The sequence below is a fragment of the Mastacembelus armatus genome, chromosome 5 (assembly GCF_900324485.2).
Source record: "Mastacembelus armatus chromosome 5, fMasArm1.2, whole genome shotgun sequence".
NCBI lineage: Eukaryota > Metazoa > Chordata > Actinopteri > Synbranchiformes > Mastacembelidae > Mastacembelus > Mastacembelus armatus.
In genome coordinates this window covers 11,447,208-11,466,599 of record NC_046637.1, presented here as the reverse complement: position 1 = coordinate 11,466,599, position 19,392 = coordinate 11,447,208, and the positions used below count along the sequence as shown (strand labels likewise).

General features: G+C 39.9%; 1 protein-coding gene across 2 annotated transcripts in view; it reads right to left on the bottom strand.

Moving 5' to 3' along the window:
- The window catches only part of cacna2d2a (calcium channel, voltage-dependent, alpha 2/delta subunit 2a), a 147,012-nt gene that overhangs the window by 11,787 nt on the left and 115,833 nt on the right, over positions 1-19,392 (bottom strand). For both annotated transcript variants that reach the window (XM_026307475.2, XM_026307476.2), the window contains 14 exons: positions 15,514-15,564; positions 15,036-15,135; positions 13,466-13,627; positions 11,355-11,465; positions 10,475-10,553; positions 6,934-6,983; positions 4,442-4,531; positions 3,969-4,037; positions 3,347-3,421; positions 3,182-3,256; positions 2,972-3,043; positions 2,726-2,797; positions 2,484-2,545; positions 1,322-1,398 (listed from right to left, as the gene is read on the bottom strand). In XM_026307475.2, the coding sequence (XP_026163260.1) occupies positions 1,322-1,398; positions 2,484-2,545; positions 2,726-2,797; positions 2,972-3,043; positions 3,182-3,256; positions 3,347-3,421; positions 3,969-4,037; positions 4,442-4,531; positions 6,934-6,983; positions 10,475-10,553; positions 11,355-11,465; positions 13,466-13,627; positions 15,036-15,135; positions 15,514-15,564 (1,145 nt within the window). The remainder of the gene's footprint in view (positions 1-1,321; positions 1,399-2,483; positions 2,546-2,725; positions 2,798-2,971; positions 3,044-3,181; positions 3,257-3,346; positions 3,422-3,968; positions 4,038-4,441; positions 4,532-6,933; positions 6,984-10,474; positions 10,554-11,354; positions 11,466-13,465; positions 13,628-15,035; positions 15,136-15,513; positions 15,565-19,392) is intronic.

Below are 19,392 nucleotides of genomic sequence, written 5' to 3'. Positions count from 1 at the left end.
AGAGAAATAAAAAGAAGAGGGATAAAAGAAAGAAGAGAAGTAGTAAAAGAAAAAAAAAGAAAGGGAGGAAGAGGAGAGTCCTGAAGGCAAGACGGGCAGGAACAGAGGCAAGCAGGCTGGGACAGGTAGGAGGGAGGTCAGCAGGAGGGGAGGGGTTGGGGAGGAGGAGGCAGTGGTAAGGAATAGGAAGTAAAAGTAGGGAATGTGGACCAATATTGAGTATACTTGCCCTTGGTGTATGGCCCTGTGTGGATCCATCAGAGAAGGAGTGAGCAAGAAAAGAAACAGGGGATCGGGTGGGAAGGAGGGGATCACAGACAATATTTTATTCAATTACTGTTTGAATAAAAATATTGTTTTCTTGAAAGAAAGAAACTGATTTAAGTCAAACAAGACAAGAGAGAAAAAGAAATGAAGAGCAAACATCTTATTTGCAAGAGCAAACGAGAAAATGGCAAACTAATGGACGAAACAAAGAAACCAGCCTGGAAAGGAAAACAACAAAGATGAAACTAGCGATTGTGAGAGATAACTATGGTGGAAGAAAAAAAAAATTAAGTGAACCAGGAAAAGAGGGGAGTAATAGGGTCTGGACAAATAAAGAATGAGACAACATATGTCCCCATTCAGACTCACAAAAACCCAAACTCCCACATCTGATGAGCCCCTATCCTGGGCTGTGTGGGAGTTTATCTACTGAATGATTCCAAAGCTGAGAAACATCGCAAAAATTAAAGAAATAAAAATCACAAGTATAACAGAAGAAAACTTCCCCAAACAAAAAAACTCATAAGAAGTGAAAAGCATGCATATTTTCACAGTTTTTCAGAACATCAAATACTTTGAACACAGATGCTTCAGAATCATTACTTGGTGGAGAAGAGGCGAGAGCATTTGGCAAAAAAAAATAATAGCACAACGGTCACCATTATTTTCACCTGAATAAGACAGTAAAACCACAGCTTTCACCTTTCTGTCAGTTGAGTTATTTTTTTCTTCATCCAGTGTGAAGAAAAAATATCACCATTTTACAGCACAGCATGAAGACAGGAGGGAATAGGGGGCAGCAGAGAAGTCAAGGGGACTCAGGAATGATCCTGCCTATCAGAGAGCGTAGAAAGAGGGGAGAAAAGGGGAGAGGGGGCACGGGGCAGGCGACTCCGCTCGGACAGTCCCTATGATCATGTTGTAGACCGATACAAAGGGCTGAATAAGGCCTTAAGGTCATATTTTGGAGAGAAAGGAGAAAAGAGTGGAAAGAGAGAAAGAAAAGAGGAGAGTGACAGAGCACGAAAGATGCTGGGTAGTCCCGGGTACTTACACTGCACCTGCAGGATCTGGTCACTCAGGTTGGCCTTGATGTGGTTCTCACTATATGTGGGCAGTACCAACCCTAGACTGATGTAATGAGTCAGATGCAGAAAATCAGGAATACATTTTCAATGCACATGTAAACTCTCGAATACACAAAAACACATAGAAGGTCTACTTCAGGCACCCATGCCCACATTCACCCCTTCAAACCTACTCATCTGATTTACTGTCTATTCAAAAATATTTGAGCAGTTTTTTTCCTGTTGAAATAAAATGCACAAAATAAAAGGTTTCTGATTAAGGATGTTGTAAAAAGAAAATTCAGATTTGTTTGTAATATGTCATCACTAGGGTGTAAGACAATTTGATGCACATGTTTTACGTTGTAAAAATTCCCTCTTCTACCAGAGTTGAAAATGGAGAGGGGACATGTCCCATTTAATGATCTGTGGTGCTATACAAAGGTAAAATATAGCTGAAAACCTATGAGGTTCATTTAGATTAAAAATAAAACATTCAGTGTCACCAATTTCACGAGCAAAGTGTTATGTACTGCCTTAAGTTCTAAAGTGTAGGATACACAAAATAGTACAGAGCTTTGAATGTCTGTCTAGAGTTAAATTTGACTACTGCAGGCCAGACACTGGAATTTCCCTTTGAGTTAAATATTAATAGAATTGTTCAGAGAAAACCTCATATGGACTCAGCTGGGACCAGGCATGCTGCCAAAAGATGTCATAAAAACACACATCAGGCAATTGTAGGACTATTGAATATCAACCCTGCCAAGTGTTGCCTGGAAGACATATCATTATGATGCAACCTCAAATGTTCAACCAACTTTTGAGATGAATAAACTATGCAAATATGTTGTGCTTAGAAGCCTGTCGAGGATTTTTACAAGGGAAGAAAAACAGTTCTTTAATTTGGGTGATTCAGATGAATTATTTAATGCAAATGCAGTGAGCAAGTTAGTCCCAATGCATGATAGGGATAGCTGCATTTAACAAACAAAGCTGGTTGATGAGTAACAGCTTTCAACTGTATATCCGAGACCCGTGGCTCTGACTGGATGAATGAAAAGTATCAATGCTGGACTTGACTCACAGGTTCAAGTTGTGCAATCTGCTGGTCTGAGATCAGGTGATGATGTTTGACTTGAAACCTACCTGTAATCTGTACCCTCCACAGGCGTCCATGTGTATGTCCGTATGGCCTCATCAATGTACCTCTGTTGACAACCACAGAAAGACTGTGATAAGAAACACCACCACATCCTTGCCACATTTCTTCCCATAACTGCAGGAAAACAACAGATCCTAAACATATTGAGTGACTCAGATTCATTACAACACCATTCACGAAGGTGCTACTTTGGCTCATGATTGGGTCTCATATATTGATGACTTGCCTCATCAACTGATTTAATGAGTGTCTTGAATTTTCTTTGCCCTGATTTGCCATCAATCATCTGTCTACGGATCTGAAGAGTGAGAGTGAGAGAGACAGAGACAGAGACAGAGAAATGCTGGGTCATGAGAAGGGATATAAATACAGGTAAAGGGAAAAACAAGTGACTAATATAAAGATTAAATGACGTATACATGAATTAAACTAGTTTATACTAATGATGATGTTCCACAGAGGCTGTTTTTACCTCTTCCTTGTTGCTATCCTCCAACTCAGCATCCAGAAAATCTAGAGTGACAGGCTCCCTGAAGTTAATGATCTGAACAGAGACAGAAAACAGTGGATGATGGAGGAGGAGGGTCAGCATCAGTCAGGAGGGATAACGTCCAAATTTAGCTTCAGTATCAGAAGCAGCAGACTGGGTTAGGAGAAGGGCTGGTTTAACAGGCAGGCTTACCTTAGGTCGTAGGTTGGGATGCAGCAGGACATAGCCATTTGGGTCGATGGCAAAGGTGTAACCATTGGCTCCAAGCTGCACAGAAAAAGAGTGACTCAAAATGAGATTCATTAATCATTAACATGTGAGTGATATAAGAAAGATACTGAGTGTCCATCAGCTCACTCTGTATGTAGGAGTCTTCTTTTTGATTTCATTGATTGCAATGTCTACTCCCATCACTCCCAGGATGAGCTGGTTCTGTAAGAAAAAAAAACACAAACCAATTATTAGGATTCCATCCACACAACCTCTGCTGCCAACAGACGATCACACTGAACTGCTAGCGATGCTGTAAGAGTGCTAACAACATCTCCGTGGCATCTTTAACTTATCACTTTGAGTGAGATCTGATTAGTCCATCTTTTTACAGTCTATCTTAAACTGAGTCAGTTTGTGGCAACATCACTGCTTCATGCCGGTGTGATAAGCTCAGAGTAAATACTTGTGGATATTGAAAGCTGGGCGTATCTGTGCTCTCTGGCTGATAATAGATACTACAGCTGGGTGGTTGTGATGTCTGTTGTGACCTCAGGGGGGAGTTGTTGCATAAAAGAGCAGCAGCTGGGTGGATGCCATTACAAATAACAGATGATGGTCAACACCACCAGAGAGATGCAAAATAAAACATTCTGGCTACTTCAACACCTGTCTCTGTTTGAATAAGTTTATAACTTTATGTGGTCATATCAAGCTCCGCATTTTGTTCTTCTTCTGTTTTTTTTTGTTTTTTTGTTTTTTTTTTTACCTGAGAGCTACCACTGTCAGCAGTGAGGTTGAAGACTGGCATTGTCCCAGTGATGACAAGGCCCAAACCCTATGAAAATACAGAAACTCAATTATGTTTTATGTTTTTAAACATTTTTATACATTACACAATCATATATCCAAATCAATAAACCCCCAAAGCTGCAAATAACTTAACTGAACATTAAAGTTAAAGTAAATAGATTCAAGTAAATAGTAGTTTGACACTAAGGCTCATTGTAGAATTTTGTCTTAAACAAGTAAGTAATATATACTATATACTAAGTTTAACATTTATTTAGACAATTATAAGAGTTGATGACTACAAATTACTGATGATTTACAATATCTAAGTAAAATAAAGATGTGGAATTAGTTACATTAGTAACTAATTTCTATATTTGGAGGATCTTACGTAGGTTGTAAAAGCACTGATCAATAAAATATTCTTTCTTTGTAAGTATTCTCCCTCACCAGAGCATCCTGGTAGACGTTCGTCCACTGCACCTGCTTGGCTTTGGGCCCGGCCAGCACCATGGGGCGGCCCAGGACATCCAGGTACTCCTGCAACAGTCAAACCACACGCAAGTATGAGCACACACAATAAACATACATAATCAAAGAGACGTTTATAGCACTCGTCATGTACTGGTGATAAAAGCAGAGAGCTGGAAGAGCTTCATCAGTCATAAAACTATAAGATCCTGGGCAGCCTCCTCGCTGTCACCACATAAACCAGTGGGCCACCAACAGCAGTATCCTGGTGCTGCCGGGTCATAAAGCCTCCAGTCCTGAGCTGTTCAAGGCCATTTTTCATCATTATGAAAGAGCTATTAAAAACACATTAAGGGTGTCAATGGCACGATGTGCAAACAGGCCATTCTCCCAGATGCTGGCATTGTCAGAATATCCCACAGCGATTGTGAATACTGGTGAGGGGTTAAGTCTACTAGTTGTACATCATATTCACTATATTATTTTACACCTACAAGCGAAATGTCTTTTTTAGTAAACAGTCTATTGATCCATGTCTTTTTTGCTGTGTTGTGTAATTGGTAAAATTGTTTAGTGTGTAACCTCATGACATACAAATCAACTTCACAGTATAAAGGATGGAATTACTGCACTGCAATTTTCAGTTGTATTGACCACAGAGAACAATCATTCTTTAATTATACTGACTGTATATGTCTGCAAGCAATTACAAAAACCCCAAATTCCTCCGCAGTATCCCATTTAGCAGTTATAGCACCTAATGTCTATCTTTATGTATCAACACAATATATTTAAAATTAAAAGCTGGATAAGGAGAAGCTGGAGCTGTTCATTTTAAAAACATTAGTGGCTCTTACATGATGACAAATTTCCATCCATTTTGCAGTGAAAAGGGAAATTTGTGACCCTTGTCACCAGCCTTTGTGTATCTATCCTCGATACACAAAAGGGGCACCGTGTATAAGCGCACAGCAATTTCAGTATTATGCTTTTGACCGTTTGTTTTTCATCGCCTGAACAGTGAGGTGCTGACAGGCGTAACCTATTCTATTATTAGCTCAATAAAAGTCTGGTTTAACGTGCCACAGGGAGATATTCCATCAGGACAATGACAGCCAGACCTTTTCACGGGATACAGGGGGAATTTTCTGCCTGGCTAGAACAATCTAGCCAACATAAGAAGTCAGCAACCAGAGATGTGTGGTCCAAAGAAACCAGAGCCATATAGACAACAGCAGCACCACTAAGTGTTGATTGAATGCTACTGTGTGCCTTGCTACCATAACAACCATGATCGCACAGAATAAACTCATCAGTATATTTCCCCCCAAAGACAAAACACCCTAACTGATTCCTGGCCTGTTCCACTGAGTAAAGAAGCCAGAATGGCTGAAATAAGTAATAAAAAATAACATTTCAGTCACAGATAAAACAGAAACACAAACTGTAGTGCCATTAATTCTCAAAACTATTCCACTCTTGCCTCATAATTGCCTGACTCAGAATGGTATATATAATAATATTTTTGCCATCTGTAGTCCATCTGTTCCTTGAATGTTGTCATCTTAGTCAAGTGACACTATGCGATGAGTGTGTGATGTTGAAGGGCAGAGTACGGTTAAATAACATACGGCCCCAGTGTGTCTTCCAGGCCTATACAGAGTGCTGTAGTCACCCACCTTCAGAAAACCTATTAGAGTAAGTGTCACTTCTCACAATATAAATATGCCAGAGTTAATGGAACAGCTGACAGTCTATTCTGGGGCCTGATCGCTCACCGGGAGGTGGGGGGATTAGAGGAGGGAATTAGGGGGAAGGAGGGCTGTGCAGCAGCTCCTCCACCTCCCAGCAACTGAGCCACTTTCTGCAGCTGGGAGGAGGTTATCCCAAGGGCCACTAGAAAGTCTTTTTTCTTTCAGCTGCTCTTATGAGGGGTCGCCACAGTGAATCAATTGATCTGCATGATTGATCTGGCACAAGTTTTACGCTGGATGCTCTTCCTGACCGCACTGGTTTGTGCTACCTCACTGGCTGAGGCTAATGGCCCTTGGTCATCTACAATGAACTCCCGTCCAAGTAACCAGGCCTGGTCCTGCTTAGCTTCAAATATCTGACAGAATCGGGCCTCTAGACACTCATAGTACCGCAAGCAAATGAGGATGATGGCTGGAGGTGTGTGTGTATGTTTGTTAGACACACCACTCAGAAAGAAAGAGAAAGAGAGACAGCAAGAGAGAAACAGATCTGAAAGATTTTACATCCCAGCTTCCAAAAAAACATTCTGATCTCCACCTGTCACTTTCTTTAGTTATCCAACTGTGCCATCTTCTGTACTTTTGTTATGGTACATTATTCTTAAAGGTATCTATTATCTGTATAATTATCAACAAAGTGAAGATAAAGGATGAATAGACTAGCTTTTTGTTTGAAATTGTGGTTTTTGTGAATTCATGAATGTCCATGCAGCTTACCTGGGTGTTGATTCTGATGGCTCCAATAGATGGGATTTCAAAGTAGTAACCTGAAGATTATGGGAGAGAATCAGTACACTATTTTAACAGATAGCTTGCATGCAGCTTTTTCCTTGTGCATGTCTGTGTCTGAGAGATTTAGGTTTTCAAGAGTCAAACAGTGGCAGTGTGTACAAAGTGATTCATTTGTAGATTGGAGTCTAATCTCCTTCCATGTTATTAGATACATCATCTCCAACCACACAGTCACGGTAAAGCTTGTGGCCACTGACCTCTCCACACTCACGGTTGTGCTGTAGGATGTAAATGTGGAGGCTCATTGGGAATGCTAAGCCCCAGGCACTGCTGCTGCTGATTAGGAATGGAGGAGAGTGACCGACTGGGTCAATAACCATGCTGCTCCCCAAGTTATTAAGGCCATGAGTGTTTATACAAAGAGCCGTGAAATGGAGACAGCATCCCCAGAATGTTAAAAGGCAGAGATGACTCTCATTATATTGATACATTATGCACTTTGTCACAGTGGTTTGTGTCAAGATTTGCCTTCTCTGTCCCATTGGTTTGCACGTTTGATGTGCACACGCATTCGCATCTCTGGTCATGCTAAGCGTGTAGCTATTTGTTATAGTTTTGTTCAGAGCAGTAGTCCGTTCCAATGTTTTTGGCTGTCTGCCAGCGAGGTGACATCTGTGGTTGTAGTGTAAAGCTCAGCGAGAGGTGAAGAGAGGAAATACAGGCAGTAACTAAAGAGTAAGGATATGGTTCTCATCTGTGCTGAGTAGGTTAACAGTAGAGATCTGCTGAGTGAAGGGCAACTATGATTTTAATCAATAACCAATTTTCTGTGATGCTTGTTTTCATAAGGCCTCAGCACTAATTAAAGTCAATTTCTAAAATCATCCAGGTTTGTTTTGAGACAAATACATAATATATAAAAATTTAAATAAATGAAATTGAATTTTTGGTGTAGTTCAAATAGCTGGTGTATAAAATATATTGTATCATAGTGGAACAATATTGATTAGGCTTTTTAGTTCGAGGGTTTACTCAACAAACCAGTATTGAGTAAACTAATTCCATGGTGTAGTTGGAAGGCTATCTTGAATTTATTGGATGTTTTTTTCCCCCCTAATTTTTAATAAAGTACCACTTTGTAGAAGTCTTAGGATCACCAAAGCTGTATCATATTAGTTTTTTTGAATAACTACTTTCTGAAGTCCTTTCTGAAGATAATTCTCCTTTGTATTTAGTATTTTTCTAAACTGTGTGAGAGAAAACGCTTCATTGTCCTGAGAGTCACAGGGAGGTTACCTTCTTCTTAAGAAGGGATTGCAAGCACAAGTGGGTACAGCAGCTAGCATGACCAAGTAGCCTTTGTGTGTTTGTACTTGTGTGTGTGTGTGTTACTGCAGTTTGTCAAAAGTGTACTGTGTCACGGGTGAAGGGTTAGGGCCTGTGGATGTGTCAAGGAGCTGGCTCTGCTGGACTAAGATACCAAAGAGTAATAACTACTGAAGATATGAGAGGACAGCTCCGTTGAGGCTGGTATGTCAACTCTATTGTTTTATGCTGGCACAGCCTTTAGTAGCATGGTAATCACAACAGTCACAAACAGCAGAGAACATGTTGGCACAGAGGCGTAATCCTGGACTTTCCCCAGCCTGACAGGGAGATGGTACGGTAATCATCCTGCTACCCGACTCCTCCTGCTAATTAATAACAACTTCTGGGGAGATACTTCTAAAGCACTTGGCTCCACTTGCAATAAGCTAATCAGCAGCAGCAGCAGTTGCCCGAGGCTTCATACAAACAGCTAAAGGCCTCATAAAGGAATAGCTTCAGAAAAACTGCAACACTCAGAAACAATATTAAATCAACCCACAAAAGAGAGGAACAGATGTAGGTTATGGATTAAAAAAGAACAGAGTTCAAAACCAGGCAACAATAGTCTGGGTTGGGCTAAAATGAGCTGAGTAAAGATGAGATTCATGGAGACAATGCAGCTAACAGGAAGAGCAGCTGAGTCATATGGGTTGTCAGACTGTCGGTCAGTGGCAGGGCTGCCGTTTTTCTGGGTTATTATAGGCACTGTGGCAGCTTTAGATTAATAAAATATTGATTTGATCACGCACTGTGAGGCAGACACCTGAAGAAATCCTAGTGATAATGGGCTTGTAATTACACAGGCAGGTTTAAATATTTTATTATAATTTTATTATTTTATTTTCTGGTTGAATTGTTCATGCCTGTTGACCTAAATGTGATTTTCTATCTTTTTTTTTTTTTTTTTTTTTTCAACTGTAATCACATCTAAACAGTAATGTCACAGTGTCCTGGAGTGCACCTATCCATGACTGCAGAAAGATGGGACATTAAACCCCTGGAGCTCTGCAAAACAAGATTATTGCAGGGTGTCAAGTTACTCTTTAAGTTATGGGTTATACACAAATACACATATTTGGCGGATCCCAGCTGAAATTGAGTAAGATTCAAAGTACACCCTAGACAGTTCACCAGTCTATCACCAGGCTGACACATAGAGACAAACACATTGATTTGGCTCAGAACTCAGAACCATTCTGCCGTGAGGCAACAGTGCTTCACCAAGTACAGTTATTTACTGATTTCATATCAGCATCTGAACTTCTCTATCTTTGAAATGGCAGAAAATATAAGACTCTTTCACCTTGCACCATTTAAACCATCGGTTTATCTCTGGAAAGGGAACTGTGGGTTCTACATTATAAACCAGTTAGAAGATCACACCTGCATTGTTGTGTACTCCTGGTCTTCACACTGTGTGCTAATAGAAATCAAATGTGACAGTGATTTAAAGCAATATTTAAATTTTTCATTAGGGGGTATATTAAGATTTTGGACATAATTCTGCACATAGGTCTGAAAGGTACAGTGTTGCTCAATTGTAATTGTAGTTCTTAGATGTATTTTTTTGGCATTTTTGCAACAGTGTATTGTGGAGACCCAGACAGGGAATATGGAGAAAGAGTAAAAAACTATGACATGCAACAAAGGTTCCCAGCTGGACTTGAACCATGTATATCGTGGTTATGTGGCATGCATTACAACTATTCAGCTATCAGGGCACTCCTAGTTTCTCCATCTACAGTATAAAATGTGACATATTGCATTGTGGGGTTGTTAACAGAGTGCTCTACATGTCATGGACAAATTTTATTCCATTGTGGGAATTTCTGAAGGGAATATATTGGGCATAAATTTCACACTCAGAATTCAGACAGCCAAATAAAACAGGTGGAGTGTAAATATGATGCACTGTATGGTAAATCAGGAGTGATTTGGGACACAGCCTGGACCATGTCAGTCACCAAAATCCTCCACAATGCATATTTGCTTTTGTTTTCTTTATTATCACCATGCAATATATTGTTCAAGATCATCCAACTCACATTAAGTATGATGAAAAATATATCCATGTATGAAATTACTTTTCTGTCTTATTTACTTTTTATATTTTACAGGCAAACAAATGCTTCAGTAGAAACATTGTGTGTTGGCTTACCTTTATTTGCACAAGCTATCCACTGCAAAGGGGTGACATCATAATTATGCTGGCCAACAGAGAAGGTGAACACACGAACCTGGATGAACAAAAAGACAAATGGATAGAAATAGAGATGACAAAAGAGATGGAATTGCTAGAGTAATGCACATAGAAGTAAAATAGCCAGAAACCAAAGTTTCTGCAGCTACTACAGCATCAGTAAACCCCCTTCTGGATGGGAAAAGTTCCCTATCAGAGCACACATCTTGACTATGATTAGATTTGCTTCCCAGTCAACTCACACAACTGTCTCCAACACAAAGTGCAATGAGAGAGTTGTCTCACTGCAGATTAGGCCTAAATGACAGCAGCTGTCAGAAGGCTACTGTTGTAATAATGGATATCAGAATAAATATCGGTGGGGCTGTGAAATGGGGGAGACTGGAAGGGTGGAAGTGACAACAAGATCAGAACAAAGAAACAAACTGAGGATCTATTGGCTGTAATTTTATAGGCTCTGATGATAAAGTGGCTAATTAGTCAGAAGGTCATAGTTGTTAACACCCACAAAACAACAAAAAAGAGGAAAGAGAAACAGACCAAGATGTAGTGAAAACTAAAAAGATGAATCACAAAAGGAAAAAGCCAGAATCAAAACAGCCAAAACAGAAGTGAAAAAAGCTTGGAGAGGATGTTACATGCACAGATTGGAGTGCTTGGCATGTCTGACAGCTTAACTAACACAACTGCCTGTGCTATAATGAGACATTGTCAGCAGAAAATGCTGGGAGACAGAAAGAGAAAAGGCCTGCTATGACAGTTTTTATGGACATGCATGATCTCTTGGACCGACAGAGCGAGTAGATGAATAGATAATGGCTTTATGGGACAGACTCACTGTTTTGTTGGGCCAGTTGTACTTCTCAAAGATTTCCTGTGCACGATCTTCACCGCCATCTGTAAACATCATTATCATCTTATTGCAGTTGGCCCTTGGGGCGCTGCTCTCCTGCAGCAGATGAAGAGAGAAGAGAGAGGAAAAAAAAAAATAAAGAAAGAAAGAAAAAAAAAAGCAATGGAAGGGAAAAAAGGGGGACAGGTTAGGGAAATGCAATGCAATAATAGAAGGCAATCAGGCTCAAGCCTCATTTAAACCAGTGTGGTACTTTGGGAAATATGTCAATGTCAATGAAGTAGAAGGAAGTTTACACATTATGCAAATATTACATAGAAATGATGGTAATCACCATTATTTAGCATTTATAAGCAGCATCAAAACATAATTCATGGTTTCTAACGTACTGCAGCATAATGTAGCTGTAAACAGGTATGTCAGTGTATTTGTCAGTAACTATACTTCCTCCTGCGCATGCCTGTAAATGGAGGCTGATGTATAAACAGATAAAGAACAACATAATAATAAAACTAAATGTAAATATCAATTTAACATATGTCTATGAGAGTTTAGAATTGTTGAAAAATATTGTACATTTATAAACATTCAAAATGCAAATCTAAAACTGATAAAGGAAAAATAATGCTTGGAATACTGTATGCAGGAATACACATTGATTGGACCCTTCTTGATCATTCAGCCACTTCTTTGACTCAAGATTTAAAATTACTATAGAAGAAGTATATTGAACTAGGTATTTCCATTTATTGTGATGGTTACAATTATGGTTTCTAGAGTTATTGTAGGGCATTAGAAAATAACTAAAAATGATTTCAAAGACAGGGTAATTGCAATGATAGAAACACTAGCTTAGTATAGTCATTTCATGCAGGTTATCTCAATTCACATTAAAAGGTAGTTTCTAAGATGGGATCTCATCATGGGAGCTTTTTTTTGGGGGCCACCTTACTGTAACTGTTTAGATTTCATTAACTGCTAAGAATCTCTTGTGCATAAAATTATTTTCTTTTTAATGTTATTTCATTGTAGACTGTTTTTCAAGTTTATTTGAGCTTTTTAAATGTATTTTTTATGTTTATTATCTATGATAGAGATTCTATTTCCCCCTCTGCTGTTTTTTAGTCATGTGTAATCCTGTAACTGGAATGAATAAAGCTGAGCGAGAGAGTTTGTCTCTCTAAAATGATTTATTTAATTTGATTTAATTCCGTGAATGTAGTTTACTCAAACATTATATAATCAGATAAGATAGATGGAAGGGATTCATACTGGAAATTTAATTTGAAATGTACATATTGTATGAAAAGTATATTTTTCCAGAGTTTAGAAGTTTTGCAGGCATTTCAGCACTACACACTCATAGCTATGCACCGGTTTTTAACATTCAGTTTTGATATCACTCCCCTCTCTGCTGCTGCTATTGATATGCAGGACAGCAGCATGTGAATCTGACAAGATTCTAATAAAGATAAATAATATTGCTACAATTACATATTTTTATTGTGCTTCTGCTACCAATCATGGGATTGAGTCTGCCACAGAAAGCGATTAAAGGGGCCGTTTTATTTCTCATTCTGCTGGCAAAGGAAAGAGGGGATGGGGTGGGGGGTAGGTGCAGACAGCACTTGGCTCTATGCCTCCAAGCCCACCAGAGGAATATAAAGTGTCTGTGGCTGATCTCCTCTGGGCTGTGCTCATCAATCATCCCATCAGAGCCCATTAGGGTGGCAGCCTCCTAAAATACACAGCAGCATACGGAGCTGAGGCAGCACCTGTGTCGAGAGCACATGGGTGCCTGCTGCTGACGCACCTCACCACTGTGCTGGTTGCTCCACTCCACCCACACAGCAGGCCTACCTTTGACAATGACAGAACTCTGAAAATGTCTTATTACTGTACAAACCCGATCCTCTCACTGTCAGCACTGTTTTATCACTACAAGTTCAGTTTTATTAATTGGATTAGACAGTAAGTCTGACAGGGTAACATGCTGAAACTACAGTATATAATTACAGCAGGAAGTGTACAATTCATCAGCCACAGACAAACATTCATCCTAACATTGTCATGTCCTGAAATGCTTGTTGGCTTACATTAAGAAGCTGTTCAAAGGCAAATGTGAAGCCAGACTTGTAGTCTGTGGTTCCTTTTGCCTGCATGTGCATGACAGCTTCCTTGAAGATCTTCTTGTTACGAACGTTTGCTTGGACCAAAGTCCTGAAGCAAGGAACCACAGCATCGGCCTTCTCATTGAACTAGAAGGAAAAATACAAAGACATGCATGACAAAACATATATGTACACTAGCTTCTCTAGGCAAAAATCCCCAGAAATTTAAAAAGAAGTAGTTTCCAACTGGTGTAAGACTGTGTGTTTCTGTGTTCTCTCTATTACATTGTATGTGTGTGTTGCTCATGGCAGCAGATTTGGCTGTGTGCAGATGTAAGCTGCCCTGCTACTTTCAGGCTGGCAGTAAACACTGGTAATTACAACTTTCCACACAAAGAACAGGTGCACTGGAAACACCAGAGCAAACCACTGAACAGAAACCTAGCCAAGGTAATATCATCTGTCTCATCTCATCCACCAAATTAGCCTAAAAGTGTGTGTGCATGTTTTTGCGTGTGTGGCGTATATATTCTACTTGTGTGCAGTGTCCAAGCATAATTACAATATTAGTCTGTAATAGCAGGTTTCAAATGTCATTTCTTCTTGAAGGTCAAGAAGAAAATCCGCTAACATTTAACATCAAGGCAGACTGATGTAAAACATTACATGTGCGTGAAGCTGACATCTCATGGGCTTGTGTTGTTTCACATATAAATAAGCTGACAAAAAAAAAAAAATCAAAGACAAAAGCATTCAGAGCCACATATTCAATAACCATCACAGTGGTCCTTCAATATCAAATCATTTGTGTCATAAAAGGTTGTGATATATAGGAGCTGTGGAATCAGAATTGAGAAAAAAACAAGCTTGGTTATCTACTATAACAATTAAAAATTTGCTATAAAAAATTCTGCATTATTTTAACTAATTATACTACCATAATGAAAGTGAGGCCATAGTTTATCAAAAAAGAATGTTTGATCATTATTTTCAGTTAATTTCCAGTCATTTATGTCTTTTGTGTTTGCAAATAACTCATTGCAAGCTTGTGTAAGCACTCAGTTTTTCTATAAGGGTGAAAATCAGATGCGTTCCCACCCAGATTACCATGCTCATTTTTTGCTCTTAGGCAAAGAGCAATGGATTATGAAGGATTATTGAAGGAAGCCTCCAAATAGCGCCACCACACTGAGGCTGTGGATGTGTTCCGTGTGTGTGTTTGCTATCTGTCCTACAATAGAGAATAACATTAATATTCCACTAAACATTAGTCCAGTAGCTTGGTAATCAGCAGAGAGTAAAAGAAACACACAGAACTGACACAATCCCACATGGACAACGGTGATGCGGAGAGAGCAAATACACTGTAATGAGGGAAGTGCAATGTTTTCGAATGCAAGCAAACAACTGGGAGCACTATGAGCACACTGTGCTGTTTATTGACTCCCTGCATGATTACCACCTGCTTCATGAATGCAACATATGTGTTATTGTTGTTTTCAAGAATTATTTGTTTTATTAACTGCAAAACACGATCTGCAAGATTTCTACCCACCCTGGCCACATTCACATAGTCGTCATCTGATAGAGTGTCCAACATCTCCACAACTGAGGTTTTCATGAGCTTCAGAGTGAGTCCGCTGACACTTCCACTCCTGCAGAAAAGAAGCAACAAAGCCCTTAGAGTCTCAGGTATAGGAAGATAGGTCTGAACCTTGGGAGCTTCATACATGTTTTTCATGTTTTCCTGTTTATGTCAATTATTTGAAATTTTTGGGAATTTAACAGTATCATTCTCTGACAAAATTACACCATATGCAGGCATGATTTCAAAGTCACATCTGCATGTTTTAGACAGTAATGCAATTGCAAGTGGACATTAAATAAGGTGAGAAGTAGAGATGCAATCATCTTCCTCTACCTTTAGGCTTTCCCCACACCAACAGGTGGCACTAGTGCCCTTTGAACAACAAACACTCTAGCTCGGGGGGGGGGGTGGGGGGTGTTGAAAGAGAAGGCAGTGAGATACTCACACATCCACAATGATGACCATGTCCTTTGGAGACGATGCACCTTGGATATACCTGTACAAAAGACATAAAGAACTGGCTTTAATTTGGTCCCATAATCTTTAGCTTCTTCCTTTAGTGCAATTCACAAAGTCACATTGAGCTGAGCTATGATAATATGGCTCGACCAGGGCTGAGCCCACTTAAGCTACAGAATACAGAAAAGGCTTATGTGCTTAGAAGAGTTAATAAGTTGTACTATATACATCACACAGTTTTGGCAACAGCTACTGCAGTCTGACTTCAACTGAGATACTCTTCTATACAAAGTAATAATGCCAACTCCAAATAATTACTGTACAAGCCAAATTAATTGCAAGTTTACAGTCTAATACTAATATTCAAAATACTACTTCTGCTAATACAGCCCAATAATACTCGGCTGTACAACCTCTGAACCACACAATATCAAACATTTTTGATATTAACATATTATCATTTTGTTTGATATTAAATGATGGTTAAATTAGCAAGGTACCTGTTTGCGTTTTTTGTTTGTATATCATTTGTTATATCAGTTACAGGCCACCAAAAACGTGAACACTTGTTGATGTTTACTTTAGGTAGAATTTAATTTAAGTCACAAATTGCATTCCCAATATGAATCAAGATGATCAGATAGGTGTTACCAAATCATATGTCAGTTTGTTGTAGTAAAATAATCTGCCTTACTCTGCCTGAATTGATTGCTTAGGAGACTGATAGGTGTTTCAAAAAATAAAATCACCTACTCTTGTAAGGATGTAATGGAAAAGCAAATGATTTTAAAATAAACATAAATGTATTTTTTTTTTTTTGTAGTCACGCTTTGGTGACTCATACACTCCAATATGCTTCATATTTAGTCATTTGAAATTTATGAAAACTTGCCAACGAGCAACCTGAGTGGTGGTGACCTGTACTGTGGAGAGTCTGTGCTGAGCTAAGTGCTGTCAGTAAAATGAGATAGCTGATGTTCTGCTCCTTTGATGACTCGGCAGTGGGGTGTCAAACACATTATTTACTCTGGCGGTCCCTTTGTCGGAGGAGGCACAAGCTGCTTAAGACCATTATGCTTCTGCTGCAAAGAAACTCCTAAAATTGGGCTATGCTGGGTGCATGTCAGCTATGGCACAGCATAGGCCCACAAGGCAGAGATGGCACTAAACTAGTGAGGCCAGACAACTTGTGTCTTGGAAGTGATGCACACATATTGTAATATCTGTCCACAGTTGATAGAGGATGACATACTGAGGGAAATTAAAAATTCCCTCATTCTGTTCCAGTGGCAATTAAATTCACATTTAGTCCTGATACAAAGAGAGCTGAGATTTATGGACATTATAAGCATTTCTATGGCACACTGGGAAGGGGTGCAGAGTTTTAAATGTGAGTACTAGTTTGACATTCTGAGGAGTGAGCAGGCAAGCAGTTAGCAGTCGCCTAGGCAGAGGCAGAGCAATCATCAGGGGTCTCTTTCTGCTGATTATCAGCCGTTCCGCTGAGTGTGGAGAGAAGCCAGCTGCCTGTGGGCCAGAGAGGCTCTTTTCTTATGCCCGGCCAAGCTGATATGGCGGTAGAGCAACGGAGCCCCGGTAGGCTTTGCCACTTCTCCCACAAGTCTCAGCGTTCCCGCTCACTGGCAGAAGCCACTCCAACCTGCAGAATGACCCCTAACCTGTTTTGAATTGACCTCCCTCAGCACACTGTCTGCACACGCCTCAAAGCAGCCACAACCTGGTCCCCCCCTGTTGAAATTCTGCCTGAAAGACACCAGACAGAGCAGGGACTCGGCACCAACGCTGCCTCACAAGAGGTCGATTAACTGAGCATGCCCAGAGTGAACACGGGTAAAAAGTATGTGTGTGTGTTAGGGGAGGAGGGGTGGGGGGGGAATCCAATTATTTTCAATAATAAAGAATGCCACATCAAAGGTAGAACTTCAGCAGCTCTCCACTACTGTGTGGCGTATGAAATCAGGTCTGGAACCATGAGGCATATTGGCATGCATGACTTTTATCAATTTAATTACTGAAATCTTAATTTGAGGGGGTGAGAAGGAGAGGCAGGGAGAGCTAAGACTCCATACAGTGGGAACTTCTCTCTTTTGAGCGGATGGGGCTTGTAAAAGCGACCATCGATGCAGGACGAAAACTTGGTCAGAATGACGCCCACGTCTTCACTCCCTCAGGCTCATGGACGTAGACACCCAGTCTAGAGATTGAAGGAGGGTCATTTAGTGATGGCTAATGCCTGCAGACCAACTGCAGGATTTCATTAACTTCTCTGGTCAGTCCATTTCTCATGAAGGAGAATGGTCCTTTAATGGGACTTGAAGTTATTTTAAAGGGGCTAAATGTTAATTATAAGGCCATGCAAACTTCTATTACTCAGTTATTATAAGTCAGCTCCAATGTAAAATCCCACAATAGTAGACTTTGCAAGCTTTACCTCTAAAATCTGATGAGAAAATATCACTTTCAAGCAGAAACTGTCCGTCTAACTGTGAAAACAGCAACAATGATCAACAGTAATAGGTTTAAGAGGAATGTATAAGCAGTGATGGCGACGACTAACACACGAGCCAGGATAGCGTCACTCAGTACTGAAGCTATAGTGCTGCCATGGCTAATCTTTCCCACAGATTGTCTAGGCAGATCAGCACTGCCTTCTTTCTCTCCCTTTCCATTGCCTGAAGTACAATTGAATTTTCTTTGCGCCTCTGAGCAGAGAGCATCGGGATTAGAAGAAGCAAGATGGAGTCAAGGATTTTTAGCTTCCAGGTTGATATGTGGTCTCTAGCAGATTAAAATCATGAATTGAGGCTGGTATCGGTGTATAATTCTCCATGTTTTGACTCATGGATCCAGATGTGTTGTTTCTGCATGGATTCCAGTCAGTAATTACCTCTCAGCTTCTGCCCACTGATGCCATTCTTTCCCTGTCATTACCCAGTCTCCTGCATGCCAAGGCCAGGTGACAAGCAGATGGGCCTGGCTGGTGCTGAACTGAGCCCTGTTGCCCATTCTGCCCCAGAGCAACGCAATCATCAGCCATCAGCCGATCGACACAACATATCAACCTATGGCCTCTGTGTCCATTCAGAGAAAGTCATGGTCAGCATCTGACCATTTGTACTGAACCATCATAACTAGTTAGCACATTTTATTTTAGATTCCTCTGTTGCATTTGTGCATTGTAGGAGTCCAAGTTGAACCTCTAACCTCAACTTGTTCAACTTGTTTATACCTGCCCATCATCTACAGGTTTTTATGTAAAATCTCAGGAATTTGTAATGACAAACTAGTAATAACTATTTGTCACAGTGAAACAAGGTCCAGCTAAAGGCAATGTAAAAAAAAAAAAGGCAAAGTATAGAGATTTGCAATTCATATCACAGACTGTACCAGATGTCATTTGAGCTAATAGCTAATTGCAAATGACATGTCATTGTTGAAGTTTAAGTAGCCATTGTTTTTTTTTTCATATTGCGATATATTACTAGTTAACTAAACTGAACAAGCATGTTCATACGATCACAAATATGTATGTGACAATATGTGCAATCAAGATAAATCCTGGTTCGTCTGTGCAGTGGACGTGATCTTTATGCAGAGGTGAATGGGTTATTGCTCAAAATGAGAGGAGATTAAAGCAGTACCATTCACAACCACTCCACACTTACAACCTACCACCAGTACCCCCTTCCCCCATATAAAGCTGAAACAAATGCATAAATAAGAAATGAACACAATGACATATTCAACAATGTGGTAAAAGAGTCTCATTGAAATTCATGAAATAGTTTTATCACAGTGCAGTGCTGTAAAATCAATACATTAACTGTGGCTCCGGAGGGTGGGG